The 27,636-nt window shown below is 39.3% G+C and overlaps 1 protein-coding gene across 3 annotated transcripts in view; it reads right to left on the bottom strand.

The window, feature by feature from the left end:
• Positions 1-27,636, bottom strand: part of OXR1 (oxidation resistance 1) — a 345,790-nt gene that overhangs the window by 158,551 nt on the left and 159,603 nt on the right. For all 3 annotated transcript variants that reach the window (XM_080647068.1, XM_080647065.1, XM_080647066.1), the window contains exon 3: positions 14,267-14,487. In XM_080647068.1, the coding sequence (XP_080503194.1) occupies positions 14,267-14,487 (221 nt within the window). The remainder of the gene's footprint in view (positions 1-14,266; positions 14,488-27,636) is intronic.

The raw sequence follows: 27,636 nt of genomic DNA, 5'->3' as shown, positions 1-27,636 counted from the left end.
ATGTGTGTGTGTGTGTATATATATATATATATATATATATATATATATATATATATATATATATATTAGAGGCCTGATGCATGAATTCGTGCATGGGTGGGGTTCGGCCAGCCTGGCCAGGGGAAGGGGACATGGGTGGTTGGCTGGCCTGCCTGCTGGTCGAACTCCTGGTCAAGGGGACAATTTGCATATTAGCCTTTTATTATATAGGATATACACTGAGTGGCCAGATTATTATGCATTCAGAGATCATAATAATCTGGCCACTCAGTGTATAATTTTAGAGAGAGAGGAAAGAAGAGAGGAAGAGAGTGAGTGAGAGAGAGAGAGAGAGAGAGACATCAATGAGAGAAACACTGATTGGTTGCCTCCTGCACACCCCCTACTGGGGAATGAGACCCGCATCCTGGGCTTGTACCCTGACCAGGAATCAAATCAGTGTCCTCTTGGTGCATGGAATGACACTCAATCCAGTGAGCCACACCAGCCAGGCTAGACAAATTTTAAGGCATTAAAACTTTCCCCTCTGAGTCCTGCTGAAGAAAAGTAAAGCTGAGCTTTTTGCCTGTCCAGATTGTGTATCATGGAACTGCCATTAGACGCTAAGTCATTTGCTGTCAGCTGATCACCCTAAAGTTTTCCACAAATCCTAAAATAATGTAGGAAAAAGTTCCCAGACCATGTGATGTGGTATGACTCTGAGTTAAAAAGGGCGTTTAGACAGAATGAATCACAAGTGTGATTTACGCTAACAGGAGAGACTCATGAATACTGATTCAGTACTAGAAAAATGTTATGAGATTCATTGGCGGCTTTCCTCTAAATCAGATAAAAACGATTTGCCTTTAAAATCAAAATTGTTCTGACATGATACTTAGACATCAAACCCAGCTCATCCCATTTCTCCCGACAGACTTCATTACTCTAGTATTCTTAGATCACTGTGATGAAGGAAACCAAAGAGCAGCCGCTGCTCCTCCTCTTTCTTTGGATAAAAAACATTCCCCTCCTCACTCCCAACAAACAAAAGTCCAGGACCAGAAATTCTACTAAACATTTTGAAAAAAAGAATAAAACCTTTTCTTACAATATTCCAAAAAACTGAACAGGAAGGAATGCTTCTGAACGAATTCTATGAAGCCAGTATTACTCTGATATCAAAGCTAAACAAAGACACTACAGAAAATGAAAATTCCAGACCAATATCCCTGATGAACATACATGCAAAAATCCTCAACAAAATATTTGCTAACAGGATTCAGCAATATATTAAAAGGATCACACATCATGATCAAATGGGATTTGTCATATATGGCCTTTATTATTTTCAGATATATTCCCACTGTATCCATTTTATTGAGTGTTTTTATCATGAATGAATATTGAACTTCTTCCTTTCCAATTTGGATGCCTTTTATTTCTTCTTGTCTGATTGCTGTGGCTAGGACTTCCAGTACTATGTTGAATAAGAGTGGTGAAAAAGGACATCTCTGTCTTGTTCCTGATCTTAAGGAAAATGTTTGTAGTGTTTGCCCCTTGAGTATGATGCTGGCTGTGGGTTTGTCATATTTGGCCTTTATTATGTTTCCTCTATTCCAAATTGGCTGAGTTTTTATCATAAATGGGTGCTGGATTTTATCAAAGGCCTTTTCTGCATGTATTGATATGATCATGAACAAAATAAAAGATCAAAATCACATGATCATAAAGTAATTTAAAAGTAAAAATATATATATTTTACCAGAAGTCAATTCCTCACTGATTTTTTTTTTTTTTATTATGTTGGCTTGCTCAGTTTTAATTTTCCTCATGTGCTTAAATTTTAGTTTTAGGCTATTCTTTACAGGAAGTTTTCTTAGGTTTTTGTCCTTTTTTCTAATCTTCTCTTTCCATCTAGCCATTTTTCTCTTAACTCTACTTATTCCCTGAGACATTCATTCCAGGACGAGGCAGAACAAGGTTTTATATGGTGGCTCATGTCACATGCTCCTACTAGGGGGGAGCAAACAGATTCAGACAGGGAATGAAAGGGTGGCTTCCCCTAGGTGTAGCTTGCAAGACCTTCATGTTTCCTCTGCCTTCCGAAACTTAACATGAGGCACAACACTGTATGGGCAGTAATCACGGCTTTTTGCAGATTCCTCTCATGGTCAGGAATCTCTGCTTAGCTCTAAGTTCAAAGAAGTGAGTGGGGCTGCATTTTTCCACCATGTCTAGTGCCCTTTTAATAAAAATTTAAAACAAACTTTTCTTGAGAACAGTTTTGAGATTTAGCAAAAAATATTGCTACATACAGAGAGTGCACAACCTGTTTTCCCTATCATTAACACCCTACGTTAAATGTTAAAATATATTTATCATTAACAATCAAATATTGATGCATTATTATGAACTAAAGCCCATACTTCATCCTAATTTCCTTACTTTTTACCTGTTGTCCTTTTTCTTTTGTCTTAATATATTTTTTAATTGATTTCAGAGAGGAAGAGAGAGGGAGAGAGAGATAGAAACATCAATGATGAAAGAAAATCATTGATCAGCTGCCTCCTGCACGCCCCTTACTGGGGATCAAGCCCGCAACCCGGGCCTGTGCCCTGACGGGGAATCGAGCTGTGACCTCCTGGTTCCTAGGTCGATGCTCAACCACTGAGCCACGCCGGTTGGGCTACCTGATGTCTTTTTTCTATTCCAGGACCCCATTCAGGATCCCGCCTTTCTCTCGGACTCCCTGTGGCAGTGACAGTTCATGGTGTCCTTTATCCCACTCACTCTGCTGGAACTGAGCCTTTGGCTGCCCCTATTTCTGGACCAGAGCTTGGAAGGCCCATGGCTTCAATTCTTATTGACTACTATATGTTTTTTCCCTTTTCTGGCCCTACAATTTATTCACTTGGTTTTAAAAAAAATCTATCTTCTTAATTGCAAAATGTTAGCTATCGTTGTTTCAAGAATTTAAAACCTGAAATCGTAGCACCAACTAAAACATCTTCTCTCTTCTTCATTGTCAGTTGGTCACCAGTTCCTCTAGATTTCTGTCCATCATCGCTCTGTAATGTTATCTGTCATACAGCCTCTGCCTTAGTCTAGGGCAGTGGTTGGCAAACCGTGGCTCGCGAGCCACATGCGGCTCTTTGGCCCCTTGAGTGTGGCTCTTCCACAAAATACCATGTGCAGGCGCGCACGTACAGTGTGATTGAAACTTCGTGGCCCATGCGCAGAAGTCAGTTTTCGGCCTGGGCGAGTCTATTTTGAAGAAGTGGCGTTAGAACACTCAAGGGGCCAAAGAGCCGCATGTGGCTTGCGAACCGCGGTTTGCCGACCACTGGTCTAGGGGCTCTTGTCACTCTTCACTAATATTATATCGATCCTTGGCTTTTTATTTAACATCTACTGTATGCTTGTTTTGTGCCAGTATCTCTTAAGCAATTTGTACACAACATCTCATATAAACTTTATTACAAACCTAAGTGGTACCGTGTAATATTCTCACTTCCCAAATGAAAATCAGAAATTCAGAGAAGTTACATAATGTGTCCAAAGTCACAGAGCTATGAATGGCTGAGATAGGATCCAAACCCAGGCCTTTGTGATAGAATGAGCCAAAGCTTTTAAACAGTACCACATACTAGTTAGACCTCGCACAGCATATCTAAAATACTTTTCTTTCTCTAGGCATATATAGCCCAACCCATTCTCCATATAATGTTCGAATCATCTCTCTTGAGCAGCCTTATCAAGGCACTCCCGTAAATAAAATGCTGCAGCAATTCCCAAGGGGTCAAGATTACGTCCAAATTACATAGCATGGAACACAAGACCCCCATTATCTGGACTTCCGTTTTTCTCAAGCTTCATCTCCAACTACTGGCTATTGTCAATGGTAGTCAATAATTTATTCAATGAATTAATGGGCATTCTTAAAGCAGCCCATTAAATTGTGGTTTAGAGACGTATATATAGGAGAGGAGGTAAAAATAAATCGGAGAGTATGGAGAGAGGGACTTATTATTTATATCCCCCTCCTTTATTTAAATGCATCTTTTTGGCTATCCCCATCTCATCCCACTCACCCTATGTTTATTTACAAGAATGTTTCTCATATCACAAAAGATCTGTAATTGGAGAGAATTGTTTAAAGCAGGGAGTGAAACACTGTAGCCCCAAAGAGCATAGCAGGTACCCTTTCTTTAGAGTAAATATTATTCTGTTGCATTGGCTATATCGTTTTTAAAAAATATATTTTATTGATATTTTACAGAGAGGAAGGGAGAGGGATAGAGAGCTAGAAACATCGATCAGAGAGAAACATCGATCAGCTGTTTTCCGCACACTACCTACTGGGTATGTGCCAGCAACCAAGGTTCATGCCCTTGACCGAACTGAACCTGGGACCCTTGAGTCCACAGGCCAATGCTCTATCCACTGAGCAAAACTGGTTAAGGCTTGCATTGGCTATATCTTTTTTTAAAAAATATATTTTATTGATTTTTTTTTTTTTTTACAGAGAGGAAGTGAGAGAGATAGAGAGCCAGAAACATCGATGAGAGAGAAACATCTATCAGCTGGCATTGGCTATATCTTGACTCACTAGAAATAGTACTTGAAAAATACCTCAAAGACACTAAAACTACCTATTTGGAAAGAAAATGCTTTTGAATCTGTCTATGAGACACTCAATAAACAGTCACAAAATTCAACTTTCTGTGTTCAATCTATGATACTTTATCTCCAATATAATATTGATGATCATTTTTCCTCCTATGGCTCAGAGAACTATGAGAGGAAATCAATATCCTTCCCTTCATTGGATTAAAATTTAAGTAACAAAATAAAATCCAAGCATCCTTGAGTGAAATCTTAGACAACAGAAAATATTGTAATGTAGGCAGACACTGTTTAAAGTCTTGCAATTTCTCTGATAGGCTATCCTCCATATACTTAATCACAATGTTTTTAATATTTATTACAAGGTTCTTTAAAATTCAGTGCATAGCAGTTCTTTCTGTTAAGACAGAAGGTACCAGAATAATTGAAGTTCCAATTTATGGAAGAGGCTCGCCAAATAAATGACCAAACAGAATGGAGGAAATGAAATGCTAAGGTATGTTGGCTATGATTATACAGATGATATGGGCTTCCCCCTCCAGAAAACATCCATCTAAATTAACAGATGTTTATATAATATTTTGAAGGTATTAACTTTACCATTTTCAAACATCCATGGTAACACAAAATTGCTTAACTAATGGATAACATTACTTTTAAAACGGCTCATTCCTTCTTCTTAGTAGGTACTTTTGCCTACTAAAAAGCTGTTTGTTAAGCTACTTTGCTGAACATAACATTTTTTTGTACCCTGATGTCATGTTTCCATTATAAGTCCACTTAGCTTTTTATTCCTGGATTGTATTACCACAAAACTGGTTTTATCTCATAGTTTAGACGTTCACAAAGTTTGAATTAGTGAAAAAATGTTTTAATTTTTTTAATTGATTTTAGAGAGAAAGGAAGGGAGAGAAACATTGATGTGAAAGAAAAACATTGATTAGTTGCCTCCCATACATGCCCAGACCCTGGGGACGGAACCTGCAATCTGGGAATGTGCCCTGACCGGGAATCAACTGGTGACTTTTTGGTGCCAGGGAGGACACTCAACCAACTGAGCCACACAGGCCAGCACTAAATTAATGAAATTTTAAAGAGCTCACGAAAAGCTTGCTAGCAGGTAGATGAGCACATGATTTTCAGTGAATGTGTTATGAATGGTCGTTGAAACCTTTATAATTGGGTTACTCAAAGTAATTAACTGGTAGAAACAGCAATAGAAGCATTCCCCCCAACTATGCCTGGCTTGTAACTATTTTTATATTTTTCTCGGTAATCTTTTCATCAGAGTTGTGATCATGGTACACATTTCATTGAGGAGCATATATCCCGAAGGAGTGTGTGAGGTTTTTTTAATGTATAAAGAAATACCTTCAGTATGAATTGGGAATAAAAGCCAACTTAAAAAGAATCAGGAGGTTCCAAGTTTTATTTCTGAGTGTGTGCAAGATTCTAGAAGCTCTTCAAATTCATATTCCTTAAAAAGTAAAGATACTGGGGAAATTTGGATATATTATCTCACTGTTCAAACTGCCAGTTATTCTATCATTAAATGTTTAAAATAAAGTAGGTCTTTCAAAATAACCTTTTCTTACAGTGAAGGGATTAAGAAATACAAATTGGCAGTTACAAAACAGTCCCAGGGATGTAAAGCACAGCAGAGGTAGTATAGTCAATACTATTGTAATAAAGATGTATGGTGCCAGGTGGGTGCTAGACTTGGCGGGGGGATCATTTCATAAGTTATATAAATGTCTAAACACTACGCTGTACACCAGAAGCTAATATAATATTGGATGTCAACTGTAATTGAAAAATACTAAAACTGAAAAGAAGAATACCCTTTTCTTCCCCAAGCCAGGGGAACATTCCTACACGTGCTGAGGGTGGGAAGGGAAGTTTTGATGCCTGGCACAGCCAAAGGCCATATTTTAACAGGGACTTAGCAAATTTCAAACAGGACTGTGATTATTTCTCAACCATTTTAATTATTCCACAATTTTAACCAATAGAGGTTTCATTAGGTGATTTAGAAAGTGCTAAGAAAATTGACAGATATGATTTATTTTTAACACATTATAATACTATTACAGTGCAACTGGAACATCAAACCAGCACGAGCTGCTCAGGAAAACCTCAGGGTTACTGACATTTCTTCATCCGTTTCTCATGGTCGTGACTAGGCTGTGTGTTTCTTGACTCTGGGCTGATGACCTCTCCCAGAGAACAACCCCAGAATTAGAGCAACACAGGGTAAGGCGAATGTACAAAATAATAGTGTGACCCCTGTGAAATTGGACTTGGCAAGCTAGTTACCCAGCACGTTCCCACTCTACATGGGTGGGTACCAAATGAACACTTTTCTTCCTTCTGCGTATACCTACTGTGCTTATAAAGTATACAGTCTCCAGCAGTGGTGGGGACCACGAGATACGGGGTTGACCAGATGGCCTGGCCTGGACTTTGTCTCTGGCGGCAGGTCAGAGTGATTATAACACTATAAATGTTTAGTACAAAAATATCTATTTTTTTCTGGGGAAAAAAATAAAGGTTTCATATTTATTCCAGAGTTGAAAATGGGTTTCTGCCTATGGGTTTTCCTAGACCTCGTGTTTTATAGTAGGTTTTAATATATATACATATATATATATTAAAAACCCAATTACATATCCCACTCCCACCAGGCTCTCATATATTGAGCAAGGTCTGCTTATTGCCAAATGAACAAAAAGTTAAGCCTGATTTCTCAATATCTTCAGATTTACTATCTTAACAAAAATCACACATTCTTATGCAAAGTGCACAAAATAAAAGAAATGGCATTTGTACACATGCACCTGTCATTAAAATGTGTGAAAAGGCCACGTCCATTTAGGCAATTCAATTCCATGCCTAACAAGGACCTCAGCAATGGAAAAATTTTCCCTAAAAGTTCCTGTGACCCAGAAAAATAGGAGAAATCAATCTGTCAGCACAAACTTCAAAACATAGTTATTTTTCTCAAGAACATAATTTGATTTGAACCCTGAGAGCAGCTGTCCATTTCCGCTCCCGTGTTTATAGGCAGTGATCTGTATGCCGAGATGGTCGTGCTGATTAAATCACAGACCTCCTGCTTCCACAGGAAGAATCTACTTGAAGAAGGTTCTGGTTAGTGGTGACCTAGTTTCATGCTGTAGAATGTGAAGCCTCCAGCAAAATTAGTCTTTTCCTTTTTTTTTTCCTCTCCTCTGACAGTATTTTCACTTTAGGATTGATCTTTTTTCTTCTTATAATTAAAAAGTCTGCCTTCAAAATGAGAGGCACCCAAGTTATGTGATGATGTTTTTAAATGCCTGCTATACTGCCATTTAAAAGACGTTAAATATGCATCTTGTTTTTCTCTTTTTAAAGTTTCCAAACTAATTATTACTGTTTTAATTTCAGCAACTACTCAGAAAAATTCCCAGGGAACCCCTAATTCTACAGGCTCTTTTTCGATCTATAGGCTTCCTGGAATTCATAAGATATAAATCTGTACATGACTGGCTTCATTAAGCTTGGGATGTTGAAGTATTCTATACTAAAGCAGGACAAAGGACGGATCTTTGAATTTCTCATTTGATAATTTCACACACCAGTAAAATTTGAACAGAATAGGTTGGGGACATTACCCAACTTAATTTTGATAAGTCAGGGGATTTAAAAAACAAACACAAATCTTATAACAAAGGCTACCATCTGTGATGATCACATTGTAAGCTTTATAAATGTAGAATCGTCATGTTGTATATCTGAAAGTAATATAATAAAAAAGTAAAAAAAAAAAAGCAACAGAGAAAGAAATATATACACACACAGTCTACCCAACCAATACATTTGCTATGCCATCATTTTCCACAAGTCAATTCATTTTAACACAAGGAAGGAGATAAGAAAAGGAAAAAAGGAGAAAGCAGGGATGGAAAGGAGATGGAGGAAGACAGAAGGAGGAAGGGAGGGATCGAGGGAGGAAGAAAGAAGGAAAGGACAGTTACTTTTATTGGGTAAATGTAATTTCATGCAAAACTCATTTTTTTTCCTAAGGGATTTGTTTCACCATCCATGATGTGGGCTACCCCTTGGGAAACCACTCACTGGGCTCTCTGTCAATAATCTGATTTCGTTTGCGTTCCTGTTTTGGAGAAGAGAACTTGACCTGAAAACATGGAGGGGATGAGCACTTTGCTATTAGTCATCATTTACTTAGACCCTTTTCCTTGACTTTGCCACTGTTTATAGAGTGATCATAAATCAGTCATTCCACTTCTAGGAACTTAATTCTACAGGATGCTACATGGTGGCCATAACATATATTCCACTTACCTGTGAGGAATGGTGTAAGCATTCACTGACTTCAATGAATTCAATTTGTTATCACCTAAAAAAACTGACAAAGTATATGCTAAAATGCTTTGAAATCTATTCACATGGCCCAGATTGGGGGAAGGTGTGGCCAGGTATGAGGGAAGCTTGAATCCTAACACTATTCAAGGCAGAAGTAAAAGCTGACATAGAACTGACATGAATGAACATATTTTTATATGTGAAAAGTGTGAGTTTTACATTATGCCCCAAATAAACCCAGAATTCGTTCATCTGAACATAACTGGAAATTACTGTGTAAAGAACATTGACTGACTCATCCTGTAAGCTGGTGTCTTACAAAGAGAAGGTGTTAGAGTAATATAAATGTAAAAAGGGAGAGACTGATTCATGAGGATAATCGGGGGACGGAAAGGGGGGAGCAGGCTTTTCGTTCACATGACAAGGTGAGGACCTGAGAGGGAGAGATTTCAACTGAAGGAAAGTTCCAGAGCCATTAGTCAGACACCTGCTAGCCAGGGAGCCCCTTATTGGATGTGTTTGGAAGCCCTGCTGAACCAGGAACCTGGAAAGGCAAAGTTCCCCCCTTTTCTGCTTCTTCCATGAACTTGGCAGAGAGCATTTAAATAACTCTAATTTTTCTCTTCCCCTTCCCCTTTCCCTTCCCCTTCCCCTTCCCCTTCCCCTTCCCCTTTTCCTCCCCTCCCCTCCCCTCTTCTCCTTCCCCTCCCCTCCCCTCCCCTCCTCTTTTTGCACATACCAGGGATGTACTCTTATTCTCTTATTCCCTGTGCTCCAATCCTTGTCTCTAAAGCTTCAAGGCCGCCAAAGATCTTCCTTAAACGGAACTCTTAGCAGATTCTCTCCTTTCATCCTCCACTGAGAAGGGCAGGTTCATCACCCCAACCTCCACCAGCACCCCTTTCTCACCCCAACATTTATTTAGCATTTACTATGCATGCCACACTGTACTAAATACTAGGGAAATACTTTTATTTTTTTTAAATAATAGAATTTTAAGAATCTGAAGGACTTCAAATATCTAGTCCAGTGGTTTTTCAAACTATAGGTTCAACTCATTAATGGACTATGCAATCAATTGAGTGAGTTGAGTCTGCATTTGGCCAGTGTGACTCAGTTGGTTGGAGTGTCATCCATACACTGGGGAGTTGTGGCTTTGATTCTCAGTCAGGGCACATACCCAGGTTGTGGGACCCATCCCAGTTGGGGGTCATACGAAAAGCAGCTGATCAACATTCCTCTCTTTCCCCATCCCTCCTTTCTTCTCCTCTAAAATAAATAGACATATCCTCCAGTGAGGATTAATAGAATAAAATGAAATGAAATAGGGTGGAATAAAAATGATCAGAACAGATGGTAAGGAAAATGTTTTAAGGAAATCCTGTTTGAGCTGTGCTGGTAGTTGTGTGTGTATATAGTGGGTATGTGGTGTAAAGCATGTAAATGTGTTGGGCAGGACTCGAAGGCAGTCCCCAGATGTCCAGCTCTCTGATGTACACACCTGTGCAACCCCGGGAACATGAATAAACATCACTCCCACGATTAGGTTCTGTTGACTTTAAAACAGACAGATAATCTGGGTGGCCCTGACCTACTTAACACAAAGCTCTGAACAGCAGATATTTCCTTGGCCAGCCCTGGGAGAGTAAGTTGGGGATTCAAGGGCCACATCTACTGGCTTGAGGATGGAAGAGGCCACATGAGGAGGACAGAGAGTGCCCTCTGAAGACTGTGAGTGGACCCAGCTTACAATCAGCAAGAAAATGGAGCTCTCGGGTCTACAACCAAATTCTGCCAACAAGAAGAAAGAGCTCAGAAGCCTATGTCTCCCTAGGTGATCCTCCAGATGGGAACTCAGCCCAGTTAAATCTTTCACTGTACAGGGGAGAAAAGTAAGGTCATATGATGGTCCATAACTTGCAAGATTACACAGTCAGTGACAGAAGCAGGGTAGAAAAGCGCTTTCCTTTGCCACTGTCCTGGTATAGTGATTCCTTTCCGTTCCACTTACCTGAAGATTCATATATTTCACACAAATAGAGAATAGCTTTCCACCTACTTACTAAAAATCAATGAAATTTTATTAGACTTCTTATAAAATGGGTTATTCTCATTAAAAAGTAATGACTTTATGTTGTGCTATTTTTTTTTTGCTGCTGTATTAGCCTTTTTTCTGTTATGAAAAATAATTAAGAACCAGAATCTATTATCTATACAAGGAAGCTATAATTTCTCTTTCCTAGAATTCTCTCACAGGAAACAGATCCTATACATAGGTTCAGGAAAGATAAAAGTTGAGATTTAAAAAAATTTTTCTTCTAGAAAATCTACCATGACCACTCAGCCAGTAAATAACCTCAAAAATTTCTATTTCTTCAGTTTTTATTTGAAAAAGTTTAAATCCCCGGAATCATTGCTTTAACTGAAATATAGTATTTCACCTACTAGTTAATATAGTACTACACTACACTTCATTGGTAAATTTAAATGTAATACTCTATTTGGCCACAAGAGGGCTCCCGGGTTTTTTCAGTTGTGGGCACCATAAATGGAGACACAGTTATCTTTCAATAAAAGGGCATATTGGCTGGTGGACGGGTTAGTTGGTATGATTTCCTTAAGTGAAATTATCTGGCAATTTCAGTAAAATATTACCCCACTATATTGCTACAGAAACCCCTCTGGCTCACCTCTGTGCAGAGGGGGATGGTACCCTGCTGACTGACACAGAAGGCTGACTCTAAAATGTCACAAGAGAAGGTAAATTTCATGTGCAGAGTCTGCTATCTCTGGCTCATGTCTCCATCATTAATCTCTCTACGGATTTATCTCTCATCTATAAAATTAAAGAGTATGACACCTACCTCTCAGAGTTGTGTTGAGAGTGAATTGAGATAGAAGAATGGGATAGATAGAAGGTAGTGCCAGGTACATAGAATTGCCAAGAGTGGTAATTTTAATTGTTACTGTTCATTACAAATAATATTTTGTTTTTACGTTTCTATTTTTTTTCCTAATGACTGACCAAAATAGACTTGTTTTGTGAAATGATCTTTCAAAACGGGTGAAAGATCTTTCAAAAGGCTGCGAACATTTCAGCCTTAAAAATGTGTCCAGATCCAAGTTAGTGGAAGGGTTACATAAACACAGTGAAGTCCACAATGTAGATGTCAAATTTAACATAATAGACATGCCGTTGACATAGACTCTGAGTCAAACTGTTTCAAATCCAATCATTAAAAATTCACCAGTGGTGGAGCTATTCAAAATAACTCTTGGCTCTTTCAGCAATCCAAACTCATCACTTCGACTTCTATTTTCTAGGTACCGTTCTCTATTTCCTGTGGCCAACCTGCTCAGTCTTTTTTCTTTTCTCCTCTTCAGAGAACACCGAGTTTGTACGATAAACTATATTCCGAATACAAAATACTGAGTCTTCTTAGCCAATTAATAAATCAGAAAAGCAAAAAATAAAAGATAAAAAATAAATAAATAAGAAAAGCAATAGGAGGTAGTGGACATGTTGAAGGGTGGGAGGAGAAGACACTGAAAAAATGAAGCGAGGCAGTTATATAAACTTTATGGGCTTTTCCAGATGATTGATATGTAGAGATCTGCTATCATAAGTTTTACAAATGGAAATATGCACCTGCCTATACTGTCTTGTATCAATTCTTGTTAGTTGGCTATTGACATCCTTAAAGGCATCATGCTCATTGTCTATGAAAAATAAGACTTAAGCACCTGACTCTGGGCAGAGGAAGCCTGAGAGTAGACGGAGAAAGAGTGGGTACGTAAATAATTGAACGGGAAAATTCTAATAGACCCACGTGGAGGCATCTCTTCAAGCTTGAAGGGAAGTAATTTAACCCAAAGACATGGGAAAATGACTTGAAATCACACAGAAAATTGCTGTGTGAATCAGAATTAGAAATCTGATCTCCTAATGATCACTTCTAAATAGGGACACTAAAAGATCTGAGAAAAAAATTCAAATATCCCATGTTGGAGCTGTAGGGGTGGTGGATACCAAATACAACATGATCTCTTTGATTTAACTTTCATAAACTCATGAAAACACAGTCTCTGCTACTGCGGCTTTTAGATAGGACCAAATCTCTCCAAAACGAAATAACATGTAAGGCCAAAGCACCCTTCCTCTTCCTCAGTAGATTCATCTCCTCTATGCATCACCCTCTACCGTATAGGGTACGTTTAGCAACTTTTGTCTAAAACAGACCAAAGACACTGAAAACTGTTTTTGTTACTTTAAAAAGGAAGGATAAAGACACGATGGACAACTATTGGTACATAAAAATTGATAATTCAACTCATTTAGATTGATTACCTATAGTACTCCAATTAAATACTGAAGTTCAAAATTACAGGATATTATTCTACCTGGGAAAGCAGGGACATTGAAACGCAAGACCCTTTCCACAGACCCTTTCCCACATGGGCTCTGGTGTGCTTCAGTCTCTCCAGGGGAGGTCACGTGCAAGCTCCATACACACCTACAATGCTGTTTGTTCTCGCTGAGAAAGTAACAACTGTCTATTTCCTTAGTTACAGGCTTATTAGTTACAGGCTGACATCCTGACAAAATAGGGTCAAAGACTGGAGAGCCTGGAGGGAAAAAGCAAAGATTAAAACCCCAAAATGGTCTTGGCCGAAGAATGGCATAAATGCAAATGGTAGCACCTCAGCTTAACCACTGTGAAACCGGATACAGTAGGTCCTCGGGTGACGTGGGAGATCCATTCCTATGGCGACGTAACGTGATTTTTGCCATAAGTGGGAACCCACCTACATAAGCACCCATGTCACTCACATGGAGCACATGCACAGCAGTAATGAAGTGAAACAGTAAAAACAATTTAAAAGAAAGAGAACAATCCCTGACCTTTACTTGTGGTAAATAAATAATGAAAAACATAAAGCACATATGTACATAAATCGAAATGATGGAACTCTTTTTTATAAATAAATGGGAGATGATGACGTAACCCCAGGACTGTCTGTATATAATTTACTCCCCTTAGGCCAAATATGGAAGGCCCTCCAGCCTGCCCTCTTATTTAACGGTACGGAAGGTTTTCAGTATTTTTCCATCTCCACGTTCAGACCATATCAGGAAATGTCCACATAAACCATCAGAAAGACATGCACATCGTATAGAGAAGGGAGCATTTCCCAGCGGACCCGCGCATTCACAGTGCTGTCTAGGAAAGACAGACTTCATGTATTCAAGTGTGTGAGATTTCATGGATTCAAGTGCATTCAAGCTGCAGCTCACCAATCGTGTAGAACCTCTTCAGCTCACTCCTGCGGGAAGGATGCTTCGGGGTGTTGGCTGTGTTGGCTGTGTTGGCTGTATTGGCTGTGTTCTGTTCTTCTTCAATGATGGGTGTCTTGGGTGCAGGGGGCTTACTGACTTGTGGCATTTGCTTTCCTGCACCGGCCAAAGGGTTGAACCCTGGAGCAGTAATATCCACCGACTGGGACTTTTTCTTCAACCTACAGACAGAGAATATCACAGGCTGTGAGCACTGACTCGAGGGATAAAATATTTTCAACAACTGAGTTATCGTTGGCCCTGAAATAGAACCAAGTTTATTCAGAAATTATAGACCTTCCCAACAGGGTTTTAAATTCTCCAAATGTTCTTGAAACCAGTTGGGAAAAATAAATCTTCTTCTGGTTAACCATTTTGGAAGGTTTCACTAAAATATATTAAAATGTATGGTGATAAATGACTTCTGTTTTTCTAATAATAGCAAACTAAAATATGGTATCAAAGATAATGCACTTAGCTATTGCTTTTGGTTCTGAAAAGAGTATTTAATGCTATAGCCAAGCACTAGTTAGAAATAAATAATTGCATCCCAGAAAAGGAAAAGGAACGGATTACCTGGGTAACTAGAGGCTGCCAGTGCTTTGCTATTGAGTCTATGACAGCATCTAAGCTGTAAAAATTATAGAGTTCACATGGTTCCTCCAGACATTCTCAGTGACAATAAAAGTATTGCTCACGTCTACAGTCCAAAGAGCTGACATCAGACCTAACTTGGAAAGCAAAAAGCTATCCATAAAACATTTTCCCACTCATGCATGAGAATGTTTCCCTTGGGGTAAAAATCATTGGTAAATGATATGAGCTAAATTCACGTACTTCAAGCTATACAATGGTATTTGTAATGTAGTTTAACCCTGAGCCCAGAATATTCTGGGCCCTTGATATTTCTCAAGTCTGTTTGGCCTACAGAACACAAGCTGGCTGTTTTCTTTATCAATTATGGTAGTCACACCCGAACATTTGCAATTTTCTAAAAGTTTCATACATCCTCATACCCCCAGGCTTTATTTCTACTTTCTGGACATAAAGTACATTCACTTCCATTTTCTGCTCTACCTGCTAGACTCAGCTTCAGTGTGGCCTCCTGTGGGAGCTTCCTCTGACATGAGCCTTGGCAGCCTCACACCTCTCCACAGAGGGGTTATTAATAATTAACACTCAATGAGCTTCCCATAAATTGAATTTACCGCAGCAAAAATCTCATTAAAGGAATAGAGTATATCAATAGTAAAGGATCCATTAATAAAAGTAGTGTTTACTAAATTGCACCCAATTCATTATCACTTATATGATTTCTGCCATATCCACATATTACCTACTTAATATTTATGAACAATGACTTGCTTTATCCAAATTGCCAACATATACATTAAAAAGTGCTCAACAGTGTTAGCCATAAGAAATGTAAAGTAAGACTGTACTGTCCTCATAACACACCCCCGGATGGCTAAAATGTAAAAGACATGGTAGCAAGTGTGGTGATGAGGAGCAATTTGGAATTCTTCGACAATGCTAGGGGGATGTAAACTGGGTCGACCCCTGTAGACAACTGTCTAGCAATATCTATGCATCACCCTCTACCGTATAGGCTATGTTTAGCTGAAGGCATGTATCTTTTAAATATGTGTGTGTGTATATAAATAAATATACATATATACATACATACATATATACATACATACATATACATACATATACATACATATACATACATATATATATTAGAGGCCTGGTGCACGAAATACGAGCACAGGTGTGTGTGTGTGTGTGTGTGTGTGTCCTTCAACATCCCTCTCACAATCCGGGACTGCTGGCTCCCAACCACTCACTTGCCTGCCTGCCTAATTGCCCCTAACCGCTTCTGCCTGCCAGCCTGATCACCCCCTAAACATTCCCCTGCCAGCATGATCAACGCCTAACTGCTCCGCTGCTGGCCCAATTGCCCCTAACTGCCCTCCCTTGCCAGCCTGGTCCCCCCCAACTGCCCTCCCCTGCAGGCCTGGTCCCCCCGAACTATCCTCCCCTGCAGGCCTGGGTCCCCCCCTCAACTGCCCTTCCCTGGAGGCCTTGTCACCCCCAACTGCCCTCTCTTGTAGGCCTGGTCCCTCCCAACTGCCCTCCCCTGCAGGCCTGGTCCCACCCAACTGCCCTCCCTTGCTGGCCATCTTGTGTCCACATGGGGGCAGCCATCTTTGACCACATGGGGGCAGCCATCTTGTGTGTTGGAGTGATGGTCAATTTGCATATTATTCTTTTATTAGATAGGATATATGTCAGGAAAGGAGAGGGAGAGAGAGAAACATTAATGATGACAGAGAATCACTGATCGGCTCTCTCCTGCATGCCCCCCACTGGGGATTAAGCCAGCAACCCAGGCCATGTGCCCTGACTGGAAATTGAACCCTGATCTCCTGGTTCATAGGTCAATGCTCAACCACTAGGCTACACCAGCTGGGCAAAGGCATGTATCTTTTGACCGACCTATTCTATTCCTAAGATATATCGTACACAAATATGGATATGTTTGCCCAAAGACAAAGTTAAGAATGCCCACTTATGATACACAGTCCAAATGTCTTTTCAAAGTAGAAATAGGTGAGTAAACTGTGATAATATTTACAAAATGAAATTTTATACAGCAATGGAAATATATGAACTATAACCACTTGCAACAACATGGATGGTTTTCATAAAAAAAAAAATAATGCTGGGCAAAAGCCAGATGCACAAGGGTACATACTGTAGGATTCCACAGCCCTTTTCCCAACCTCTTTAGAATGAGCAAAGGACACGGCTGTGGCCTCTAAAGGCCAAAGGCAGGCAGAAATGCTTTTCCTCTCTTCTTTTTGCCCTTCCCCAGTCTTGAAGGGTATCATGTCCTCATTGCTGTTGCTGGAGGCTGGAACACTGCTAACAGGTTTGCTGACTTGCTTAAAAGACTTCCACTTGCATGTTCTTAGAAAGCAGAACTGTGTGGGTAACTGAATTACTCCCTTAAAGATTCTAAAAATGACTACTAGGGTTGACAGAGAAACCTGCTAAATGCTACCTTCAATTTCCAAATTTCATGAAAGGAGAACTCTTTCCAAATTTTTAACAATGTCTTAATTAAATGTGTAAAAGAAGTGTAAATATAGCATAATGGAATATGTAGGTGTACACTAGAGAAAATACCCATTGATAATAAATGCAACATTACAAACAGAGACTAAAATAATCTCTCCAGAGGCACAAGAAGGATCTTTGTTTAACGTGCTTGGTATTTCCAAAGGACACTGAGTGCCAAGGTCTTGGAAGTATGAACAATGAGAGTGAGAGGAGCCTTCCCCTCTTCTCATGACTCCGCTAGGCAGACTGTCTGGTGGTTCATTTCTGCCTTTTCTTATTTCTCCTTTTCAGCAGATTCTTACCCTTCCCCAGATGCACTCCAATGTTGGTAAGAATGTTGGACACTTTTTTTGAGACACAGGTGCCTCACCTATAAAAAGGGGAGAAAACATACTCAGACGTTCTGAGGATTAAGAAAACCTCCTGTGGAAAAGTGCCTCATATACCATCTACATAGGATGCTGTCGATAAGATACATGCAAGTTCCAATCTCTCTCTAAGAGGATGTAAGGGACATAATTTTCTTCTTCAAATATTCAAGGGTGCTGAGGAAACTATCGGGATCCTTCCCTGCTGTGATATTTTAGATAATGTTGAGCCTGCATTTTGTAGGAAGTTTCACCTATTTTAAAGTGTGAATTTGGGGGAAGGAGTGTAAAATAATATGGGACAGACTAAATGGGAGTCCTTTATGTTGTGTGCAAGGTAGTATTTCTACTGTGAGAGTCACCAAACCTTTTGTAAAACAAGTTCATTCATCGATACTTCACTTGGGTATATACATCTTTTTAAAAAAATCAGTGTGCGCGCCGAAACCGGTTTGGCTCAGTGGATAGAGCGTCGGCCTGCGGACTGAAAGGTCCCGGGTTCGATTCCGGTCAAGGGCATGTACCTTGGTTGCGAGCACATCCTCAGTGGGAGGTGTGCAGTAGGCAGCTGATTGATGTTTCTCTCTCATCGATGTTTCTAGCTCTCTATCCCTCTCCCTTCCTCTCTGTGAAATATCAATAAAATATATTTTAAAAAAATAAAAATAAAAATAAAAATAAAAAAAATAAAAAATCAGTGTGCGGTTGATTGAAAACTGCAATCTCATAAGCAGAGGTTGAGACCAGGGAACCATGAAGAAGTAAAGACAAGAACTCTAAAGGAAACGTGGAGGGTGTTTTACTTACTTACTCTGTAAAAATAGTGTTCATGCCAATTTCAACTAGTTCTCCAAGGAGCAGGAGAAGCCCTGTAGGCCAATGATGACATATGAAATCACAGAAACTTGAGAAAAAAAGAAGGGGCAGAAAACTTCCTATACCAGCCAATGTAAACAGAATTACTCTCAGAGCAATCAGCTGAATTTTCTAAATTATATTTGTGCATAACTTGTTTCTGCTTTACTAGAAACATAAGAAATCTTCCACTCATTTTCCACATTGTTGTTTGAGTAGGATAAACTATCTTTTGGCTTGCCCTGACCGGTGTGGCTCAGTGGATAGAGCCTCGGCCTGCGGAATGAAAGGTCCCAGGTTCGATTCCAGTCAAGGGCATGTACCTTGGTTGCAGGCACAGCCCCAGTAGGAGGTGTGCAGGAGACAGCTGATCGATGTTTCTCTCTCATTGATTTTCTAACTCTCTGTCCCTCTCTCTTCCTCTCTGTAAAAAAATCAATAAAATATATTTAAAAAAATATATCTTTTGGCTTAAATGCGTTAATGGGCATCCCAAAGCCCAGGGCTGTGCCAACAGTGACTGACTATGGCTTTCCACCGCCCACAACAGAGGGCTCCTCTCAAAGATCCGGGTCGATTCTCTATTGCAAAAGCTTCCACCGTGGAGAAGCGTTCTCTAAGCTTCTTCACTTCCAGCTCTTTATTACTAACTATCATTTATTACCAGTCATACTCTTGGTTTTTACCTTCCATCTGCCTCTCACATTGTGGGGTTTTCACCGTCTAACTATCTCCACCCATCTATCGTCTTCCATTCAAGTCATAATCAAGCAACACTTTTCATCGTTCTTTGTCTCCCAGGCTCTGCATCTTTAAATAGTTTTATCATTTTGTCTAAATGCTGCATGATAAAACTCTACCTTAAGCCTAGCCTAAATTAATTCTTGACATGACTTATTTGCATAAGAAAAAATATCTTAAGTACTCTGAGTTCTCAACTGGAATTACCTCTTCCATCATGTGGACTTCAAATGAACCTTCTATTATCCATTTAGCAAAGTTTTAGTGTACTGTGGGTCATGGGCAACAGTTGAGAAAATCGATAATACATTTTATATATACTAAAATACAGACCATAGTATATTGATAATTTTCCCTAGATCATAGGAATTTAAGGTGGTATAACATGAACATGTAAAACATTTATGGTGCAAAACATAGTGCACATCTTCATATATTTGACTATGTACCTTGGGAATAATTGCAGAGTGGTTGGGACTACAAACATGGTGGCCAGAATCCCTAACCTGATATTTACTAGCTGTGTAATCTAGGTCAATTTTCTTAACCTCTCTTTGCCCGTTTTCTCATATGTAAAATGAAGGTATTAATAATACCTATGTCACAAAATTGTCATGAGAATTAAATTAATATTTATAAAAGCACTTAGGATACTTGGTATGTAATAAGTATTATATACGTTTTTGCTTTAAATAAAAACACAAGGAAACATGAACAGTTATTGAGCTTTTATAAAATACAGCATATAGGCCACATGCTGCTATATAGACATTATTTCATTTACTGATCACTATAAACCTATGAGGTAGGTATTATATAGCTTATTTGTTGTGGGGTCAGTTGAGGTTTAGAGAAAGTGACAGGGCTAAAATTAGGGAAGCTTGAATCCAACTAGGACATTTTGTCTAAAACGCCACACTAAGGAATTAGGAGATGAATTTCAGCTCTCACACTAACCATGTGGCTTTGGACAAGGACCTGGACTGTCTAGGTCTCAATCCACAATGGTACTATCTGCCTACTTTACCCGAGATAGTTGTTGTGAGCATAAAATAGTTTCATTTATGTGAAAGCACTTTATAAAATGCCACAGAAATCTGCAATATGAGTAGTAGCTATACAAATTCATCCTTTGCCCATTCATTTGTTGTCTATTTACACAAATGTATGTTACACATAGATACATGGATGCATGTGAATGGCTGTGCCCCACAGACCCAAAACTTGTAGTCCTTTCCAGTAATTTCCAGCAAGAAGACCATCTGTGGTTTGCACAACTCATTACTGTGAGCAAAGCTGTCTCCTGGCTTCCTGAAAGAGCTCATGTAAGGATATTTTTTTAATCAGTAAAGCTGCTGAGAATGCAGCAATTTCAAGTTGGATACTGCGGTTGCTGCAAAAATCTTGTCACTCAAAAAGAACTTTTTGAGAGCAAATGCCTAAAAAATTTTCACATGGCAAAATTAAGGGCTTTTGTTAGCCCTCTTGTACAGTCTGACTACAAATCAGCAGCTAAAAAAAACAAACCACAAAATCAGCAAAAAACAAGCACATTCAGAAATACAACCAGAAGAAATAACGGATTGAAAACCAATGCATTAAAACAAGAAAACAATCCTTTGGGATATAGAATATGCCAATTACAGCCTGCTCCATAACTGCTGGGGGGCACACTGTTCTTTGTGTCCCTGAACACAAAGGTTGAGACAGAAAATATAATTAATGAGGAATCGGGAATTAAACAACTTACAATTCTAAACCAATGCAAAATGTTTCAACGGAAGTATCCTTCGGGCGTACAATTGATTTTGGAATAATTAATGGGACACCCAAACTAGATATCTTATTATAATAAGGTATGTTTCTAGCCCTGTATTCATGCTAAAAAATTTATGTTTTCCTAATTTGGAAGTTCGAAAAAACAGGAAATTCAAGAATGAAGGAAGCCACAGGTGCAACGATATGTAGGAATGATTTGCTAAAGATTCTCTTGTTAATGCAATTGAATTCAGCTCTGTCAAGAGCAAGACCAATGTACATACCATGGCTTGTATGGAAGCATACATGCATTCATTGCTATTATACCTAATTTTATTCTAAAAATACTATAAATTAAAAACCAATCTGCCTCTTCAGCATTTCATGAACCCTCACATAAAATGTCAGCAATTCTTACTGAACTTTTATGAAAAAAAAAATCCAAGTTCTTGAAGTTTGCCAGCTGCTTTATATCCCTACTAGAGGCCCGGTGCATGAATTCGTGCACTGGTGGGGTCCCTTAGCCTGGCTGGCAGTTGAGGCCTATTGGGAGATTGGCCAGCCGGCCCCCCAATCAGGGCCTATCAGAGGGACTAGCCAGCAGGGGGTAGGGACCGTGGGAGGTTGGCCTGCCAGCCCCTCTCCTCTCCCCCCATCAGGGCCCAGGGGGAGGGGCCACAGGAGGTTTGCTGTGGGAGAGCACTGACCACCAGGGGGCAGCTCCTGCATTGAGCGTCTGCCCCCTGGTGGTTAGTGTGCGTCATAGGGACTGGTTGACCGCTCATTCCGGTTGTTTGGTCGTAATGGTCATTTAGGCTTTTATATATATAGATGCCCATACCAGTCCAAAGAAAAGAGGTAGGAGAGAAGTTTCTTCTGTTAGGAGTCCTTACCCCCAGATTGACTTAATTCCTACATTCACAGAAATTCTGTTCATTCACCATATTACTCCTAGGACTTAGCATAGTTCTTGGCATGTAGTAGGCACTTATTATATAAATTGTTGAATGAATAAATGAATGGCTGCAGCATGGGGAAAAGCCACAAGAAATAATACAAAAATGCAAGCAAGTTTATATATAAAAATCCATGAAAGTAATTTAAGAGAGTAAGACTTTGGATAGTTGGTAGCTGATCTGATGATCAATTTAATACATTCAAGACTTCATCCCTCCCCATTATGGGAATGTGTTTTTGAGCTTGGACAAAGGGAATAGTTTATTCTGTTATCAATACTATGATAAATATTTCACTTTATTCACTATATCCAGCTTTGTAATTTCATTTTTTAAATACCTAATTGGCTTTATTCAATAATTCAAGAATCAGACAGCATCCCATCTAGTAAATAAAATCTAGTTTTGTAATTTCTACAGAAACACTGTAGCTTTAATAAATTGCCATCCTTATGCAAAAAAGTTTCAATGTTGGCATGGAGGAGTGAAAAGAGCAAGGACTCTGGAATCAAATATTTAGGTTCAAGTTCAGGATCTATTCTTTTATGCAATCTAATGATGAAACAACTTTTGATTACAAAGTTCTACTTATGTTTTTTGAATAGTCATTAAATTTTTGCATATTTTCTTTCTACTATAAAGTTTCAAAACATTAAGTCAAATAGTAGTAAAATTTTTATGAGATTTTCCCTTCCTTGTACTTTCTAATTATACCACTATATTGCATGCATTAACTTTGAAATTATATGAATTTCCAATTTATTTCAGTTTTTGCCTTGGAACTTACTTCAAAGCCTTTCAACTGGAAAATCCTGAAAGTAGAAACCCATTATGCAAATCAAAGATTAGGCCTTGAAGGATTTGGAAGTCAAATTCTTGTAAATGTTAAACCGTCTTTTGCAATAACTCACAGTGATGAAATTTAATTTTATTACCTTTTATGAAATGATTTGTAACATTCTATTGCCACAAGGATTGCATTCTGTTTATTTATTTTAGGAAGAAGGAATCAGAAAAAAGAAGACTATTTTAAGACTTTAGAATTATATCCAACATTGCTGATTAAAGGACTCTTCTATATTTTACAAGACCTATTACAAACTCTCGGCATAAAGCATATGGACTAGCTGATTAAAATATAGGTTTGCTTATGCACAATATAAGGCAACTCCAAACTTAATCAAGATAGTTTCTGCAAATCATAATAATCTGGGCCGAATCCCAATAGTTTATACTGAAAATGCCAATATAGCACACAATCTCTCATCTTAATTATCTCCAAATGAAGATGTGAGAAACAGAAAAAGAAGGTTAGAAAAAACTATGTATCTATTATTTACACATTAATTCAGAAATATAATGGAAACATCACTCTGGTTAATTCATTACTTCTTTGCCTCTTTTAAACTAAATCATCTTACTGATGAATATTAAAAAATCCGGTGGTGTCAACCTAAAGGTTTTCAAATGAAAATGATATTTTGTTGTTTTTAAAAGTTAGATTGCATTATTGACTATGTTATTGATAGAAAAGGATATTTTTGAAAATGACTCTATTTAGATCCTGATTAGCTACCCTAGATAGGGCATGCCATGTCCTCTCCCCCGCCCTGACAATCACTGGGGAGTCTGTTCTAGTTTTCTTCTGTTCAGATGACAATGGTGTAACACAGGAGGGCTAGGTAGTGCCCCCAGGACAATGAAGTTGGACTTTAGACTTTTTCAGATAAACATCTTATATAATATTTAAAGTTACATGAAAGAAATCACTATCATATTCCAATGGTAACTCTAAAACTTCATTTATCTTTCCCCATTACTTTAAGATTTCTTATTCCTGTTACAGAAGAAAAGATGATCCTCCTTGTGTTAAAGCCAATCTCTTCACGTGTTCTCTGAATCCAATTGCATCCTCTGTCTGTACCTGGAGTGTTAATGTACTACTGAAGTAAATCCTGAACCAACCGAGGGACCGGTGCAGGAGTCAGGGACCCCATGGCAAGCTGACAGCTTGGAGAAGTAGTGTCCTGGTTCAGAGAACACCCAGGGACATCAGGTTCCCAAGAGAGAACGCAGAGCACATTGGGCCTGCATTCACAGTCCTTCCCAGTGTCTGAGACATCACTGTTCTTCCTTGGGTAGACACGGACGCAGAGAAGCAAAGCTCTTTTCTAAAGCCTTCATAAAGGAAGGACGTTTCTATTTTCCACGCAAAGGAAGGGTGTGGCTCAGTGACCAATGGGTCACTGGTTTTGATTTGATTCCTGGTCAGGGCCCATATTTATACCTCATCCAAACTCCCCAGTATAGCAAACTGAAATATATAACTAGTTACTTGGTATTATCCGTAACCTATGGCACATCTGAAACTTAACATATCCTTAAATAAATTCTTGATTCCTAAGCTCACCCCTAGCCTTTTTCCTGTCTTCTCTATCTCTGTAAATGGCACTACCAACCACACAGCCACTCAAGCCAGAGACTTGGAAATTACACTTGACTCCTTCCTTTGCACCTTTCTCTACTTCTGATTTGTCAACAAATTCTCTCTATTCTGCTTTCAAATTATATATTGAATCTCTCCACTTCTCTCCAAATTTTCACCAGCTCCCCAGTTAGACTCCTACGGATTATTGCCAAAGCCTCAGATTAATCTCCCAAGTTAAGCTTTTCTCTTTGGCTACCTCTTCTTCCGGCTAAACCATTCACCAATGCAGGCCCAGCAAGCACTTTTAAGCATAGGTAACATGTTGTTTTTTCACTTCAAAGGCTTGAATGGCTTCCTACTGTGGTCAAATGAATTTCTAAACTTCTTCCCATGGTCCATAAGACCCTGCTTCATCTTGAGCTACTCCTTTTTTTTTCTAATCTTTATTGTTCAGATTATTACAGTTGTTCCTCTTTTTTCTCCCAATAGCTCTCCTCCACCTGGTTCCCACCCCACCCCATGCCCTTAACCCCCCCCTCCACTGTCCTCATCCATAGGTGTATGATTTTTGTCCAGTCTCTTCCCGCACCCCCCCCCACACCCCTTTCACCCTGAGGATTGTCAGTCCACTCCCTTTTTATGCCCCTGATTCTTTTATATTCACCAGATTATTCTGTTCATCAGATTTTTTTATTCAATTGATTACATATCTATCAACAAGTGAATCTAAAAATTGAGCTATGCTTCTTGCCCATGCTCTAGTCACCTTGGTATCCTTCAAGGCTCTCAAACACGTCAAGCTCTTTGCCTCTGCAGATCCTTTGCAAAGCTATTCCCTCCCACTGGAAATCTCTGAGTTGCTGGTTTTTTAAGGTCTTCTCAGGGAAACCATCCCTCAAGATTCTAAGTAGGTTGTTTCTTATCTCCTACACCTCACCCCCCTCAACTCCAGGTTTCTCTGTTCATCTGTTTCTCATGGTATTCACCAGAAAGTCTAATGCATATTTGTTTATGTTTGCTTTTTCTCTGTCTCTCTCACTTCACTGTTCACTCTGGTGGGGCTGAAAGCACACATCCTCTGTGCACCTAACACAGTGCCTTGCACATTATGTGGACACCAAAAATATTTACTACATAAATTAATGAGTGAATGATCCCTCCTCATAGACTTCACACATGTCTTTATTCAGAAGACTTACAGGGCAGGAGGTTATGTTTATTTTCTCCACCTTTCATTCTTAATTCGGCTCAGTCACATGTCTCAAATCGTCCTCAAAAAGTTACTGTTATATCTCTTTGGTTAGAACACCGCAATATTCATAATAATTAGGTGAAAAGAGAGCTGCCTCCTGATCTATGACCCGAGTCAACTCTGAAAGCTGAAAATCATGGTTGCACACATGGTCTAAAAAAATAGACTTGGGGTATTTTTAAATACACGTTGATAAGCTGGCGTTATGCTTACAGGCATCTCACTCCTGCCTTTTCCAGGCCTGATACTTCTGCAGGTGGTAAATTACATTAGAAGGACAATCAGGTGGAGACTAAATGCAAAACATCACACAGTGACAAAGCCAGGGAAAAAGGGGCCATGAAAAAATATGTCCATATATATGTTCCCTTCTAAACACATTAAGGGCTCATAGAAATTCCAACATAACTCATCATTCAAGACGAAGAAATAAAATTTGATGATGGAAAAAAAGTAGCAATCTATATTTAATTGGAGGACTTTTAATTCTGTAGGGAACCTGAGCTCAACCACTTAATTCTACTGTGGCGGGAATGAAAGTAATACTTCTTGAACTCACGCTCTACGCGAAGTAAATGACAAATGATTGCCTTTAGTCTGTATGCCATAAGCTACTTGAGATCGGGGACTATCTTATTCCTATTTGAACCACCAGCGCCCTGTATCCCATCAGGCACATAAAGGCTTGACTTAAAGGCTTGACTTTACCTGAAGAACCTGGCACAAAAGCCATGGGGAGGGTGGCCCTGAAGTCTCATGAACACACCTAGTTGCTTTCTCTCACAAACCTGATGCTGTCAGTACAGCACTGTTCTGGGCTCCTTTTCAGACCACTGTTCTGGACGACACTCTGATGTTACCAGGAATAAAATCTGATGTAAGACCCTTCACCTGGCCCTCATCATTCTCCTCTGTACAATGCTGATAATCATCTCTGTGATATTTGCCTAACACGGTTACTTATCTTGTTCACCAAATATCTGGTGATTCTCTTCTAAGGTACAGTTCAAGGCGCTGTACCTTATCCTCCCCCGCCCCCTTTATCCTTGGGGGATACTTACTATACCCCAGTGGATGCCTGAAATAGCAAATCATACCAAACCCTATATATGTTATGTTTTTTCCTATATATACATTCACTTTATGGTTTCCTTTTGGCATATCCAATTGAAGGCATCACTTCTCTTGTGCTTTGGGGCTATTATTAAGAAGTAAAATAAGGGTGACTGGAACACACGCACAGCAATACTGCAGCAGTCGATCTGATAACAAAGACGGTTACTGAGTGAGTAATGGGTGGGAGCATGGACAAAGGGAGGATTCACCTGCTGGCTGGGATGGAGCAGAGGATGTGAGATTCCAATACTCCACTCAGAACTATGCACAATTTAAAACTTCTAAGTGGTTTACATCTGGATTTTTCCCTTTAATATCTGCAGATCACGGTTACCACAAGTAACAGGAACCATGGAAAGCGAAACGGAGAATAAGAGGGGACTACTCTCCTGACTCTCTTAATCTCTTCCCGGCCTCCCTTCCCCCTTCCCTTTGAGATTCTTCAGTCTGTTCCATGTTACAAGGAAGATATAAAACAGTAACTGTCACCTTAATTTAACTACAAGCATTCAATCATTCCTTTTTAGATTCATATGGCACTTGATTGGTCTACATTTCTTCATAGACATTAAATAATTTAATCTACATAACCCCTTGTAAAATAGGCAAAGCAGGGATTTAGTATTTCTGTGAGCTCAGAAGGCGTAAGGGACTGGAAGTGTGCGTAGCTACTGACTGGCAGAGGGAACACACAAAACTAGATCCATCCTCCACAGCAGGGCACGTTT

This window comes from Plecotus auritus (assembly GCF_963455305.1).
Source record: "Plecotus auritus genome assembly, chromosome: 11".
NCBI classification, from domain to species: Eukaryota; Metazoa; Chordata; class Mammalia; order Chiroptera; family Vespertilionidae; genus Plecotus; species Plecotus auritus.
The sequence above is the reverse complement of the archived record's forward strand: the minus strand, read 5'-3'. Positions and strand labels throughout refer to the sequence as shown.